General features: G+C 43.0%; 1 protein-coding gene across 5 annotated transcripts in view; it reads right to left on the bottom strand.

The window, feature by feature from the left end:
* MAPKBP1 (mitogen-activated protein kinase binding protein 1) overlaps positions 1-16,349 on the bottom strand; it is a 254,641-nt gene that overhangs the window by 200,017 nt on the left and 38,275 nt on the right. The window contains exon 1 of one of the 5 annotated variants that reach the window (XM_068254293.1): positions 11,439-11,522. The exons of the other annotated variants lie outside the window; for them this stretch is intronic. Coding sequence (XP_068110394.1) covers positions 11,439-11,498 — 60 coding nt within the window. The 5' untranslated portion in view covers positions 11,499-11,522. Of the gene's footprint in view, positions 1-11,438; positions 11,523-16,349 lie in introns of those variants that run through there. 5 annotated transcript variants of the gene reach the window in all.

Raw genomic sequence — 16,349 nt, 5'->3', positions numbered from 1 at the left:
ATCCTAGATCAGGATGGCACAATAAAAATAAAAAGAGAAAAAAAAAAAGAAAAAGAAAAAAACCCAATAACCCAGGGAAAATCTAGCTGGTTTCACACTGCGGTGCGATGCTATGATCATATTGCACCGCCAAAAAACAGCCTTCTGGGAATTCTGCGCCAATAGGATTCTAGGAAACCACGCATTTCCTGTGCTGTGCGTTTTTCATTTTTTGCAGCACTTTTGGTGTATTTCGAGATTGCTTTTTTTATTTTCAATAATCGAAGTAAGATACAGTAGTATACTGATGAAAATACAGTAGTAGAATGATTAAAAAAAAAAAAAAAAAGTAAAAAAAAAAATTTAATAAGGCAGTCCTCTGCATCTTCATTTCTTCATTGAGATACATTACGTGTGTTGTATAGGAGTTTTTGAAAACGTATGCAGCAAGTTGTGCGTTTTCAAAAACACACATTGTAAAACACATAAAAAACGCCATGTGTTCAGATCTTGGTTTTAAATGGAACGCAACATAACTCCCCAGTGTGTAAGTAGCCTTAAGGGGGCCATTAATATCGATCGAATTGATCCACTTTTTGGATCGATTCCATAATATGATCTAAATCAGATAACAGCTTTACTTCTGTTAGGCTAGGTGCCCACGTGAAGATGGATTGGGGGATCAGCAGCGACCAGCGATCGTTCCCTGATCCATCTTTACTACTACGGTAAACTGTCTGCATCGGTCAATGGGGTTCTTAGCGATCGTCATTCAATGATCCGGCATGACTGTGGCAATCGCTGCATGTTGCTAAACAGTTTCATTTAAAAGGTGCCCATACACTTAAAAAATTTCCTGCCGATAGACAGCAGATTTGATCACTGATCGAATCTGCTGTGAAATCGATGCGCAAACGCTGACCGAACTACAGATTTCCGTCCGAAATCTATCATTTCCGTCGATCTGTCCGTGTGGAAGATTTCGTTCGATCGCCGGCGGGTCGGGAGTGCGTCGATATCGGCGCTTAAATGTCCGACGACCGACGCTAGCGGCAATACATTACCTGAATCGGTTTCATAGTGAAATCTATTCAAAATCTGTCTGCAGTGTAGGCAGCCAATAGATCCCTCTTTGATCAGATTCAATCACAGAGGGATCTATCTGCTGGTCGATCTGGTGGCAATCGACCAATGTATGGCTGCCTTAAGTTAAACAATATCGTGAAAAATGATCATTCATTCATTGAAAGAAAAAAAAATGTCCGTTGCAGAATGAAATCACATGCGAAACTCACGTAGCGAGCGAGTATGCACCTTTAGCGGGCTTGAACAATCAAATAGGAAAATTGATCATCTGAAGAACAGTATTGTTAATGGCCACCTTTAGGTTGGGAACACACTAGGCAGAAACACTAGCGTTGTGAAAAACTCACATAATGCCATTAGGTGTAATGTCATAAGTGCACCGCAAAAAAACATCCTAGGTGTAGAGTAGGATAAGTCAATGGGCTGCATGAAAAAACGCATAGGCTTGCGTTCTGCAATGTGTATTTTTTAAAAACACTGGGTTATGTTGCATATTTTTTTTAAAAAAACACATCCAAAGCGCACATAATGTAAGTCAATGGTGATGCAGAGGTATTGCGTTTTACATGTGTTTTTATATGCTTTTTTTATTAAATCAAAAAAACAAGTTTGATGATGTATTTCCGCTTCCTGTCGACTTCCTAGTGATTTGCATAAAACTCATTTAAAAAAGCATGCAAAAACGCATGTGCAATTTAGACATGCGAACCACAAACGCACGTAAAACGTACAAATGGATATGCAACAAAACGCTACATTTCCCGCACTGCCCAGTGTGTCATCAGCCTAATGGTACCCATACACGATACAATAAAAACGTTCGATTTTCCAACTTTTTTTTTTAGACTTAAACGATTAAATCGAATGAAAATTGAAAAAAAAAATGTTTCCGATCAAGAAACGATTATCTTGTTTTTTCGATAAAAATCCAATCAGACACTGTGCAAAAATCTTTATATTCAATATAACGGAATAATAAAATTAAATGATCTAATTGAAAAAAAATGAAAAATTGTACCATGTATGGCCACCTTTAGACTCATCTATAGCATGAGTATTATATTTTAAGTATCAACACAAATTAAAAAAAAAAAAAAAAAAAAAATATAGCATGGCGACTTGCAAGAATGGTGCCAAGCAGGTGTATTGTGGGAAATGACGATGGATTTCAGGAAGTTTGAAACAAACAGCCGGCCAGTGACATGCCAATATTAAGGAAAGCTCCACCCTTGACATTTATCTGTAAAATGTAAAGCATTTTACATACAGTGGCGACACTTTGGAACAAAGGCACCTTTTCTGTGATCTTATTGTGCTGAAAGATGTACTGTTGCCTTTATCCACCCTGTCACTAATGGAGGGGGCTGCTAGTGACAATTTAATGGGAAGCAATGATGGGATATTAAACCCCTCCCCCTCCCATTCACACAGAAACAATGCAAATTACACATAACACCACACAATTATTTCCCTGTAGAAGAATCTCACATGAATGACTGCAGCAATCAGAGTGCTCAGCTCTCACAAGACACAAAAGTCTATTGTTTCTTCCTGTCATAGTGAAGCATCATACAGAAGATTCCATATGTAAATTGGCCAACTTTTTTTTTGGGGGGGGGGGGGGGGGGGGGGGGTTTGAGATAAAACCCTAAGGTTATTTTGTTGGCATATTTACTGTATATTCTGGCATAGTATAAGACTACTTTTTAACCCTTGAAAATCTTCTGAAAAGTCAGGGGTCATCTTATACGCCGGGTGTCATTGATGTCGGGTGATACGCCCTATCCTGTTACCGCCTCTCAGATCTCGCTGCTGAGGACTGTAGTGAAGCGGCGCAGGCGCACGTGCGAGATCTGAGAGGCAGAGAAGGGGGTAAATAGGAAACAAAAGTGGGTCAGAAGGGTGGAAGAGGCGTGTTTTATGGGCACAGCGTGATCCATTCTTCCATACTGCTCTGATAAACAGGTAGACAAGGAGAGCTGACCAATCCGCTTAGGGGAGCGGGAGAGTTGACCAATCCAACCAGTCAATTGCCTATTTACTGGGTACCACAGCACCAGTATCTGTTCATACACAGCACCAGTATATGATTTTTATTTGGTGTGCATTGGAAGAGGGGTAGTCTTATACGGCAAGTATATCCCAAACTCTATTTAAACTGGAAAAGTTGGTGGGTCGTCTTATATGCCCAGTCGTTTTATACGTTGGAATATACAGTACTCACTAACTCAATAGGGAGAAAAAGCAAAAAAAAAAATCAATATATTAAAATTATATATGTTCTTCAGGCTACCACAGAGAATGCTGAACTTAAGAAACTTAAAGTGTACCCGAGGTGACATGTGACATGATGAGATCAACATGTGTATTTACAATGGTAAGCATATTAATAACTAGGCTGTGTTTCAGTTTTTGTTTTTTTGTCTGAAAGGGTTAAACTTCAGGCATGAAAATACCAGTTTCTATCTTGTTGACCCTTTTACAGTTAGTTTTACTGTAGCCCTGCATTTTGTGATCTGTGAGCGATCAGAAACAAATCCCAAAACGTATAGTAGTGGAAAAGGGCCCTTAGAAACACTGATGTTAGAGGCAGAAAGATGGATTGTGATTGCACCAAACAGTCTTATTGTGCAATCAGTTTTCGGTAGTGCTTACTACTAAGACAATAAAACTATCAGTGGCTCGGTTGCACTTGCAAAGCTGTATGTTGAGGAGTCAGAGTCGTCTGCATTGCTCCATAGTTACCTGTCAGCTTGTGGGACTCAGGAGAATAACTGCAGCACAAGGTCGGCATGACAACTGCCTGCCTCACTGCTACTGCTCAGAGCACAGCGACACTGCAGAGAGCACAGGGAGCCATAGGACAGGACGCAGCGCCCAGCAGGGTGACCAACAAGCCTCTGCACTTAATGGACATGATTCACAAAGCTTTTTCACCTGTTTTCACCTTATCAATGTTACATTTTTAAGCTCCTAAAGAGCAAAAATATAATATAATTCAGGTAAGAAAAGTAATATTGAAATGAAGTTAATCATGAACAACTTACTTTGAGTGATTATTTTGCTTGTAAATGTGCTGGAAGGTCTTTTATTAATTAGGTGATAAATAAGTCATTTATGAGAAGTTTTGTAAATTGAGCCCAATATGTACAAAGAGACACAAGGACAAGAGGAACAAGTGTAACATACAACTGCATCGTACTTTGCTTTTAAAAATCATGCCTCTCTAAGTAAAAGTAAAAAAACTACAGTACTGTGCTTTATCATACAATATCTTAGCACAGCTTAGCTCATACCAAATGATCCTGCCCGATAATATTGGGAGTTTGGATGCGCATGTAATCACTATACTTTCCCTTTATTTTACCTGCTTTTATTTCACTTTCCACATTATTTATATTTCTTTGTTTCATTAGTTTTTGCCCTTCAGAATTTTTGCTTATATTTTTCTCCCCCTTTTTAACTACCTCCTCCTGCCCACTTTCACCCTTTCCCTTTCCCACCTCACCCCCCACTCTTTTTCCACCTCACCCCCTTTTTCTGTCTCTTTCTTCCCATCCTTGCCTTCAGGACTGTCCGTACAAAAATAATCCGACTCCTGTTTATTAAACCACTGACTCAGACTCCAGCAACCCAAAATTGTTCCAATTCCTCCGTTACCACGGCTGTGGAGTTGGGACAAAAATCATCTGACTCCTTAGTTTAAGGAACCATTGACTCCAAGTACCCAAAATGTGCTTCAACTCCACAGCCTTGCTTGCTTTTCCCTAGAGAGATGGCTAGAGTGGGCACACAGCAGTTCCATGATGACTACAGCCTCACCATCAAAATGCAGATACATTTTTTACACAAGTAGCAATGGCTGGGTGATACTCCGAGCTCAAATGAGCTACATTCAGAGGGTACAGCATCGTAAACACAACACTGAACAGAGGAGAATACTTTACCACACAACACGTGCAGCTGTTGTGCAACGGTCCCTACAGGTCAACCTCCCATCAGTGGTCACTTGACAAGGTCACACATAAAAGATTTAACTAATCTATGTGTTATGAAATAGGAACAGCACAGCTGTCAGGAGAGAGTAAGAAATATCAGAACCCTATAGCAGCATAATCTCCCCCCCCCCCCCCCCCCCACACACACCACCAATCAGGAACAGACATCTAGTTCTGGCAGTCCAAGCTTCCTATAGAACACTACAGGGTGGTACACAAAAAAACCCATGCCCCTATACTCTCCATTGCCACTCAGCTTGGCCAGCCTTTCTTCAGTCTTGGTGCCCCCCCCCCCCCCCCTCCATTAAGACAAACAAGACAAATAACATTTATATTGCGCTTTTCTCCTTGCGGACTCAAAGCGCCAGAGCAGAGCAGCAGCCACTAGGGCGCGCTCTATTGGCAGTAGCAGTGTAAGGGAGATTTGCCAAAGGTCTCCTACTGAATTAGTGCTGGCTTACTGAACAGGCAGAGCCGAGATTCGAACCCTGGTCTCCTGTGTCAGAGGCAGAGCCCTTAACCATTACACCATCAGCCAAAGCTCCAACTGAACCCAGTCAGTGAAAGGGCACGTGCTGCAACCTCCCCACACACCCTCGTATCACATCGCCTCTCCACGCACCGCTTCTGGGCATGCGCAGTCAGAACCACTTGTAACCATGCATGCCCAGGACACTTGTGGCTGCTGCACAGCCATGGAGTACTAAGAGTAGAATTTGGAAGGGGGGGGGGGGGGTTGCTGGGGGCTCAGAGTTGGTAGCATGATAGAAGTCCATGAGTATGGCGCCCTCTTTTTTTTTTTTTGCCAGTTCAGGTGTGCTTTAACCACTTATCCTCCAGTGGGACAATTACCTTCACCCCTGCAAACTGCAGTTCAGCTCACAGGGACGTAGCTACTTGTCCCTTCCCATTTACGATTCTTAGTAAAATGTACTTCCCAAAGAAAGCCTAATTTGTGGCGAAAAAAAATATATAGATCATGTCGTCGTGATAAGTAGTGAAAGTTATTGCCAAATGAATGAAAGCAGCACTGAAATTTGAAAATTGCTCTGCTTTTAAAGTGAACCAGAAGCATGTTTAAAATAAAAAAAATTAAAAAAAACCATACTTGCCTAAGGAGAGGGAAGGCTCTGAGTCCTATAGAACCTTCCCACTTCTCTCACTGTTCCCTCGCTGTCTTCCCAGTTAGCAATCTCCCACTGATGGATAGGAGACTGCTCTCCTCTCCCGCTGTGGGAGGCTTCATAATGCGCATGCGGGAGCATGCTCTCTCGCGCACTTGTGCATGTGCAGTACAGAGCTGCCCATCTTTTAAAGCACTCGGGCTTCCAAAGACTTCCACGGTGGGAGATTTGAAGGGGGAGATGGCACTAGAACAAGGGGACCATGAGAGGCACGAGAGAGCTTTATAGGACCCAGAGCCGCCTCCCTCTTTAAGTATCAGTTCTTCAGGTTTGCTTGCAGAGTTCCCCAACCCTGTCCTCAAGGCCCACCAACAGTACATGTTTTGCAGAAAACCACAAATATACACAGGTGAGGTAATTAGTGTCTCAGCAGAGCTGATTAACTACCTCTGTGGATTTCCACAAAACATGCACTGTTAGTGGGCCTTGAGGACAGGGTTGGGGAACACTGCTTTAAAGAGAATCTGTATTGTTAAAATCGCACAAAAGTAAACATACCAGTGCGTTAGGGGACATCTCCTATTACCCTCTGTCACAATTTCGCCGCTCCTCGCCATATTAAAAGTGGTTAAAAACAGTTTTAAAAAGTTTGTTTATAAACAAACAAAATGGCCACCAAAACAGGAAGTAGGTTGATGTACAGTATGTCCACACATAGAAAATACATTCATACACAAGCAGGCTGTATACACCCTTCCTTTTGAATCTCAAGAGATCATTTGTGTGTTTCTTTCCCCCTGCAGCTATCTTCCACTGAAGTGTCAGGCTGTTTCTTCCTGCAGAGTGCAGACAGCTCTGCCTGTATGTAATTCCTCAGTATGGGCTGGTGCACACCGAGGGGCTTTTTGGGCGTTTTCAGATCCGCTTGCGGCTGCGGATCTGCTTGGTCAATGTATCTCAATGGGGTGGTGCACACCAGAGCGGCAGGCGTTTTGCAGAAACGAAAAATGCCTGGGTGAGGCATTTTTTGGATTTCGGATGCGTTTCTGCCTCAATGTTAAGTATAGGAAAAACGCAAACCGCTCTGAAAAACGGCACTTCAGAGCGGTTTTGCAGGCGTTTTTGTTACAGAAGCTGTTCAGTAACAGCTTTACTGTAACAATAAATGAAATCTACTATACTGAAAACCGCAGCAGCAATCCGCAAAACGCTAGCAAAACGCCTCATAAAAATAAAAAAAAGCGTTTAAAAATCTGCTAGCATTTTGCGGATCTGCTAGCGGGTTTTGGTGTGCACCAGCCCTATGTGAAAGCCCAGCCAGCTCAGAGGAGGATTTATCCAGCTTGTAAAAGATAAGAGAGAAGCTGCCCTAATCTAAATAATACACAGGCAGTGTGCAGAGAGGGGCCTGGAGGGGGGAGTTCATAGCAGAACCACAACACTGAAGAACTTGGCAGCCTTCCAGACACAGACTGACAAGTCTGACAAGAGAGAGATAAGTTGATTTATTACAGAGATGGTGATAGTAGAACGTGCTGCAGTAAGCCAGAACACATTAGAATAGCTTTTGGAACTTGTAGGATGATAAACAGGATGCAATTTTTGTTACGGAGTCTCTTTAAAGGACAACTGAAATGAGAGTGATATGCAGGCTGCCATATTTATTTCCTGTTAACCAGTTCGGCCTATCTGGACGAGCTTCCTCGTCCAGATAGGCAATGCTGTTTTCCCTGCGTGGTGCGTGCAATCGGGCGGGTGCCCGCGCGTGCACCCGCCGCTAGCCCGCCGATCAGTGAATGGGAATATAATTCCCATTCACCGATCTAACTTCCCCGCAGAAATACCGACGCTTTCTATCCAGAGAGCGCGATATTTCTGCCCCCAGGAAACAACTCCTCTGATTTTTAGTTCCTGGATGCGAGATCGTTCCAGGACTTTTTTCACTGTGGCCATCTTGTGGCCAAATAGTAAACTGCACCCACATACATTTTTAAATTAAAGAATTATATTATTTTACATGTAAAATGAGCAGTTTCCCTCCCACACCAAAAATTACCCACATACATTTTTTATTAAAAAAAATTTTTTTTAAATACAATAAATAGAAAACAAAAACAACAAATAGTTACCCAAGGGTCTGAACTTTTTAAATATGCACGTCAAGAGAGTATCTTATTATATTATTTAAAATTATAAGCTTATAAATAGTGATGGACGCAAATTGAAAAAATGCACCTTTATTTCTAAATGAAATATCGGCACTATAAATTGTGATAGGGACATCGTTTAAACGGTGTAATAACCGAGACAGATGGGCAAATAAAATACATGAGTTTTAATTACGGTAGCGTATATTAATTTCAAACTATAATGGCCAAAAACTGAGAAATAATGAATTTTTTTCATTTCTTTCTTAATCTTCCTGTTAAAATGGATTTAGAAAAAAATAATTCTTAGCAAAATGTACTACCCAAAGAAAGCCTAATTAGTGGCGGAAAAAACAAGATATAGATCAATTCATTGTGATAAGTAGCAATAGTTATAGGCGAATGAATGGGAGGTGAACGTTGCTCGGATGCATGAGATTTTCGGCACTGCGGTGCTAAACCGGTTAAACAATACCAGTTGCCTGGCAGTCCTGCTGATCTATTTGGATGCAGTAATGTCAGAATAACACCAGAAACAAGCATGCAACTAATCTTGTCAGATCTGACAATGGCAGAAGCATCCGATTGCTGCATGCTTGTTCAGGGGCTATGGCTAAAAATATTAGAGGCAGAGGATCAGCGGGACAGCCAGGCAACTCCTATTGCTTAAAGGATACCACAACTGAAATGTGACATAATGAGATAGACATGTGTATGTACAGTGCCTAGCACACAGATAACTATGCTGTGTTCCTTTTTTTCTTTCTCTGCCTGAAAGAGTTAAATATCAGGTATGTAAGTGGCTGACTCAGTCCCGACTCAGACAGGAAGTGACTACAGTGTGACCCTCACTGATAAGAAATTCCAACTATAAAACACTTTCCTAGCAGAAAATGGCTTCTGAGAGCAAGAAAGAGGTACAAAAGGGGAATTTCTTATCAGTGAGGGTCACACTGTAGTCACTTCCTGTCTGAGTCAGGACTGAGTCAGCCACTTACATATCTGATATTTAACTCTTTCAGGAAGAGAAAGAAAAAAAGGAACAGCATAGTTATCTGTGTGCTAGGCACTGTACATACCCATGTCTATTTCATTATGCCACATGTCAGTTGTGGTATCCTTTAAAAGGAAATAAATATGGCAGCCTCCATATCCCTCTCACTTCAGTTGTCCTTTAAGGGAAAAAAACAAAACTGTATAGAGGTGAAGTGGTTTAGGAACCAAATGGCAAGAAATGTACTGTAGCAGAGAAATCTGGGTAGGCTGTACTCTGGGCTCAGACAAGAAGACATAGGAATAATTTTGATTTTTATAAAAAAGACAAGACATCCAGCAAGTGTGATGTTTACACAGGCTCAGGAACATTTTCACAGTGGCCTGCCAAAGTCAGAGCAGCTTGAAATGGAAGAGAGAAAACAGGATCATCTTATCAGATTGACTAGAACATCCTTAGGTTTTATCTTTTGCACTCACCAGTGTCTTTTGGCTGAAAAAGAGTTTAACCATCTACAGCCCATCATGCCAAATGCTTTATTTTTTTACCAGGTAGTTATTTTTTTCTGTTGTGATTGGCCAATCACGGTCTACTTTTACCACCTAGACTTAGTATGAGAGCTTACCTATACAATGAATCTGGTCATAGTATTAAAAATCTGTTGATCCTCATACTACATAGAGGTTGTAAAATTGGTCAGTGATTGGTCAATCATTATTGAAAGTGTGTACCAGGCTTTAATCTCCCCTTAAAGAGACACTGAAGCGAAAAAAAAATGATGATATTATGATTTGTATGTGTAGCACAGCTAAGAAATAAAACATTAAGATCAGATACATCAGTGTAATTTTTTCCAGTACAGGAGTTGAGAAACTCCAGTTGTTATCTCTATGCAAACAAGCCATTAAGCTCTCTGACTAAGTTAGTCATGGAGAGGGCTGTTATCTGACTTTTATTATCTCAACTGTTCCTGGACTATTTACTTTTCCTCTGCTAGAGGAGAGGTCATTACTTCACAGACTGCTCTGAAAGACTCATTTTGAATGCTGAGTGTTGTGTAATCTGCACATATTATAGAATGATGCAATGTTAGAAAAAACACTATATACCTGAAAATAAAAGTATGAGAATATTTTCTTTGCTGCTAATCTTCTAGTAATTATTCATAGTACACAACCAATTCACTATATCGTATTTTTTTTTCCGCTTCAGAGTCTCTTTAAAGGACAACGGTAACGAGAGTGATATGGAGGCTACCATATTTATTTCCTTTTAGAAGATACCAGTTGCCTGGTAGCCCTGCTGATCTAGTGTCTGATCTATTCAGTAGTGTCTGACTCTGAATAATACCAGAAACAAGCAGGCAGCTAATTTTGTCAGATCTGACAATGCCAGAAACACCTGATCTGCCTATGCTTATTCAGGGTCTATGGCTAAAAGTATTAGAGGCAGAGAAACAGCAGGAAAGCCAGGCAACTGGTATTGTTTAAAAGGAAATAAATATGGCAGCCTCCATACACCTCTCACTGCATATCCCTAAGGCGAAAAATTGTAAAATTTAAAGTATATGCAAACATTTACAAATAAGAAGTATATTTTTTCCAGAGTAAAATGAGCCATAAATAACTTTTCTCCTATGTTGCTGTCACTTACAGTAGGTAGTAGAATTCTGTCAGAAGTGACAGGTTTTGGACCAGTCCATCTCTTCATGAGGGATTCTCAGGGATTTATTTTCAAAAGCACTTAGTGAAATGGAGTTGCGCTGTCCAACTGCCAAACAACTGTGTAGTGAGCGGGGAAGCTGTCCAGCATCATTGTTTAAAGCCTTTTTAGGTAATATCTTTATAAAGAACAAACGCCTTGCTGAGAATCCCCTATAAAGATATGGACTCTCCAGTTATACTTTAGCGTTTAGATTGTTGCCAGGCAAGGTGGCCATTTGGGGGCTTGTGTATGGTGGACCCAATCCCTCCCCAGTGTGTCAAGTGTCAGCCTGTTACTAGCACAGTTCCCGAGGGGGGGGGGGGGGCTCGAGGGGGGGGGGGGGCTAGGAGCAGCAGGCACAGAGGGATGAGAATGCAGAGAGAGCGCAGCAAAGCAAGTAACTCACAACCCGTGGCCGGAAAGGGCACAGACGATCTGGCTTCCTCTTCACCATCCTGGTTTCCATAGCAGCAGGATCTCAGTCATCACATGACCATTGCAACTGACTTACCGTGATAACTGTCGTCCTGCAGCCACTGGAGTCCAGAAGTCCAAAGAGGAAGATGGATCACGTGTCTCTCCTGGCCTGGATGGGGAGTAACTTGCGCACTGCATGATGGGAAGCTCTGGCTGCCTACACTGGAAGCACCTCTGGCTGACTACACTGCTAGAGTCATCTGGCCACCTATATTCACGAGGAGGGCTACATCTGACTGCTTACACTGCAGAGGTCATCTGGCTACCAATACTCTAGGGCAATATTTTATTGGCATCTACCCCTTTTAAAACCCTGTACTCACCAAGTACCCCCTAGCATAGTAAACATAATCCCAAGTACCCCTTGACAAATATATATGTAATCGTAGTATATGATAATTGGTTCTAAACAATTTCCAAGCATTTACTATTGCTTTTAATTGTCAAACACTAATTTGGTTTTGTTTAACTAGAATTTATCATTTTCCTAAAACTCTAAAATGTGTTATTCTCGGTCAAGTATATCAAGCCCGAGTACCCCCTGGAACCATCAGAAGTACCCTCTGCGGTACGCGTACCACACGTTGAGAACCTAGGCTCTAGGGGACTACATCTGGTTACTTATACTAAGGGGACATCCAGCTACCTATACTGGGGGAAGGGGCTACCTCTCCCTAACCAATTCTGGGGGGCTGCCTCTGCCTAGCCAATACTGGGGGCTACCTCTACCCAACCAATACTGAGGGGCTACCTCTGCCTAACCAACACTGGGGGGCTACCTCTGCCTAACCAACACTGGGGGGCTACCTCTGCCTAACCAACACTGGGGGGCTACCTCTGCCTAACCAACACTGGGGGGCTACCTCTGCCTAACCAACACTGGGGGGCTACCTCTCCCTAACAAACACTGGGGTTACCTCTCCCTAACACTGGGGGCTACCTCTACCTAACCAATACTGGGTGTTACCTCTCCCTAACCAATACTGGGGGCTACCTTTCCCTAACCAATACTGGGGGCTACCTCTCCCTAACCAATACTGGGGGCTACCCAATACGAGGGGGACCTCTGGTGACCACATTGCAGGAAGGTTGTTACACCCCTGCCCTGGGAGATATTTAGCCTAGAAATCATCTGGGCCGAGTGTAGCCCAACACTATTGTATCCCATCCTTACCCCTCCTGCTCAGTTATGCACAGTGTTTAATTCCTTCACCCCCACCATAGCATTGACCCCCAAACTGCTGCCTGAAGGATTGAGTCCTAATCACTACGAGCGACTAATCTAAAGTGTGTGCCTAACTTTACTGAACTCCCACAGAATCCAGAAAAACCGTTGCTCTGGAAAAGTATCAGTGATTCCAGTTAGACTGCATGAAGTCCGCCTGCGTGCCGCACATGCATACAGAAGTTTGGCTGAAAATTGGCTATAAATTATACCTGTGACATATCAAAGGGATTTATACTTACCGTACTTGGGGCTTCCTCCAGCCCCCCGTAGTCCATGGGCTGCCTCAGTATCCATCTGGTCCTGTCTGACGCCGCTGGCAGCCCTGGTAGTCGGGGACTACTGCGCATGCGTGCCTCCTTGGTTGCGTTTCAGTGGCTGGGAGCATTCCGCGTCTGCACAGTTACAAGCCTTAACTGTGCAAGTGAGGAACACTCCCAAGCATGGGTGCATGACCAAAGAGGTGCACAGCCAGGGACACACATGTGCAGTAGTCCCTGACTACTGGGGCTGACAGTGGGAGAACAGATGGGACCAGACAGACCTCGAGGAAGCCCACAGCCTACAGGAGGCTGTAGAAACCCCCAGGTAACTATAAATCCTATTGATTGCTAGATCTACGGTTTATTTTAAAGGATAAAAATCCTACCTGCTGTGACAGACGAGCCGGGAGACCAGAAAACACTATCGGCTTCCTGATTGTTGTTGCGTTGCCAGATCGGAATCTTATGTCTAGGGGAGTAGCAGTCTGTCAGCCTGGGTTCTTCTTTTGGGAAATCTAGCTTCATAGCCTCTTTTCATGAAGCCTTGTGCCTTCGACTTGTTAATTAGCATATGACTGGGATCTGGGCATTAGCAGAGGTGTCAGAGTTTGTCAGAGCTGATCTCACTCAGATGTTAATTACCACACCAAGTTCTTTCCTCCAGGGAGAGCCAAAGGAAGCTAGTCACAGCAGGACGGCAGACTGGCTGGTTCAGCAGGGGCAGATTGAAATGCATGTGTTGTATGATTTTTAGCATTCTGCTGGTCCAGGTTTGGTGAATATGTTGATATTAAATTGAGGCCCCTGACATACCCGAGGTATTCCGCTATTTCGTAACCGGGCATGCGAACGCGCCCGAGTTCGATGTCATATTCTGAGGAACATGAATCTGTGGCCATTAAGTGTGTGCGGGTAGCGCAAGCCGAGATATGGAAAATGTCATATTTGGTGCTCACCAGGCACCCACCCAGGGAGTTAACTGCACCCTGTCCAGCCCCTGGGCTGGACCTGAGACTCAACCCAAACAAGGGAATCAGTCAAAAGTGTTTGCGAGGGACTCCCTCAGTCCTCCAAATTCCATCTTAACCAGAGAATGCTGCTGCTAGCCAGGGGACCATGTGGTTAGCGGCCATCTTGTCTGAACTTTGCTCTTGAACTGAAACAAAGAAACTTTACAAGTTTTCCCAGAAAGGACATATTTCCACGAACTTTAAGTATCCGTTTTTCTTCCTTTTATTTTTTATACTGTGCTATTAGTCTCTATAATTGTTGATTTTAATGATTTTCTGTATATATTAATTATGTTGCATTTGTAATAAACAACGCTACCGTCCTTTATTCATTCAGCTACCCTATTATTCAGCCGCACAAACTGAACCCTGGTCTCTGAAGAGTCGCTACTATTGTTGCTAGCTAGACAGAATAGGGTGTGTTTAATCATTTTATTTGCAGGTCTAGAATCAGCCAGTGAGTGGGCTCCTCTGCCCCATGGTAACAGAGGTGGTGGCAGTTATACTGTGAAATAGTGTGTAAATTGTATTACCGTAACTTACAGGCTCCCTTCTAGTCGGTCTGCTGCCAAAATTCTAGCGGTTTCTGTGCGACCACAGCTTGCATGGTCTGTGTGCTGAAACCGATTGGAAGGCTTTTTGTGGTCCGGCCACCAGGGGCCCTGTGATACATGCTTCATCTACTAGCCAGACAGCACATCCTGACATCCTCCGGACCCCAGAGACACCAAGGCGGTGGAAATGGCCCCTCTACAGTCTCCTGTAACAATGTCCTCAGGAGCCTGAGAATACGTGAGAGGTCCTCCCTGGATATAGCTGGATTTGGGATTGGCCAGCATGCACTGCTGCAATGCCACTGTCATAGGACTTTATGCAGGGCAGATGTGAAATGATGGAATGAAACTGTAACTTAAGTACTTAGCAAAAAAGTTCACATAGTAGGTTATAGGTCAGCACAATATTTTCTTTACACCTCCATCATAAACTCTGATAAGTAGAACAATGGGGACTTTATTAATATAAACAATGTTGCAGGACATGCCTTAATATGTTAATTAAAGTAGAATTACATTCTAATATAACATATAATTAAAAACCTGTCTATCAACTCTTCACTGACTTTACAGTTAACAAATGGAAGTTGCCATCATCTCTTATGTACCGCACGTTTGTTTCTTACTTTGTAAAGTACATGGAATATGATGGCGTTTTATAAATCAATACAATAATAACCTTTAATTCAGTTCAGTGTCGGTGGCAAACTTAAAAAGACCCCTATCATGAAAAATTGAAACATTTAAAAAAATATATATGTAAACATATACAAATAGGAAGTATGTTTTTCCCAAAGTAAAATGAACTATAAATTACTTTTCTTCTACATTGCTGCCACTTACAGTAGGCAGTAGAACTAGGACGAAACTGACAGGTTTTGGACCAGTCCATCTCTTCATGAGGGAATCTCCGTATTTCATTTACCTCTTTAACTACTAACTACTAAACACTGACCCACGGCAATTGGCGTGGACACGGCAGCAGGCCCAGGACCGCTCAACGCCAATTGGCGTGAAGCTCTGGGGATGGGTTTTGCAGGAGATCACGCGCGCATCTCTGGTTAAATGACGGAGCTCCGCTCTATCATCAGTCTCCCAGTGGTGATCGCCACTAGCAGACTGTTAGATGGTGAAACCGCCGTCTATTTACACTGTACAGCTCTGCGATCTATGGTAGCGCTGTGCTGGGGACAGCCGTGTGACACGAGGGATTGGAATAAAAAAAAATTTTTTATATAATTGCGCCAGTGTCCTCAGAACCACCTTTTTTTTTAGTACCACCACAGGGAACACTGCAACACTGTCCAATGTTCAAAGTCTTTCAATAAAAATTGCTGCACTCTCCACTTGTGTCTAGACCAAAACACAAGAACTGTACATGGGGTAGTAACGTTCAAGAGGATTCTCTCAACACCCAAGTGATTATAGTGCTCTGTCCCACTCCTAGAAACTGTCCATACCCCCTATGTTAAGCCTCTCACCAGATGTAAACCACCTTTGCTATCGGGTGGGTATCTCGCTTGCGGTGCAGTTGCTTGTATTGGGCTCAATCTTCCAATATGCGCCCTACGTTCCTGGCTACCGACCAGTGAGGGAACAAACGCTACCAGAGGAACAAAACTACAAATCCTGTCATCCCTTGCGTTGTTGTCGCAAGGGAGGACGGAACTTGTACTTTTGTTCCTAACATGCCGGCAGGGGTCAGAGCCCACCAACAGAAACCTCTGTTGGTGAGCAGAAAGGGGGGGGGGGGGGAAGAATCGCTTGTGTGCCGAGTAGTTCGGCACT

Source organism: Hyperolius riggenbachi, chromosome 9, assembly GCF_040937935.1.
Source record: "Hyperolius riggenbachi isolate aHypRig1 chromosome 9, aHypRig1.pri, whole genome shotgun sequence".
Classification (NCBI taxonomy): Eukaryota; Metazoa; Chordata; class Amphibia; order Anura; family Hyperoliidae; genus Hyperolius; species Hyperolius riggenbachi.
This window is presented reverse-complemented; position numbering and strand designations above follow the sequence as displayed.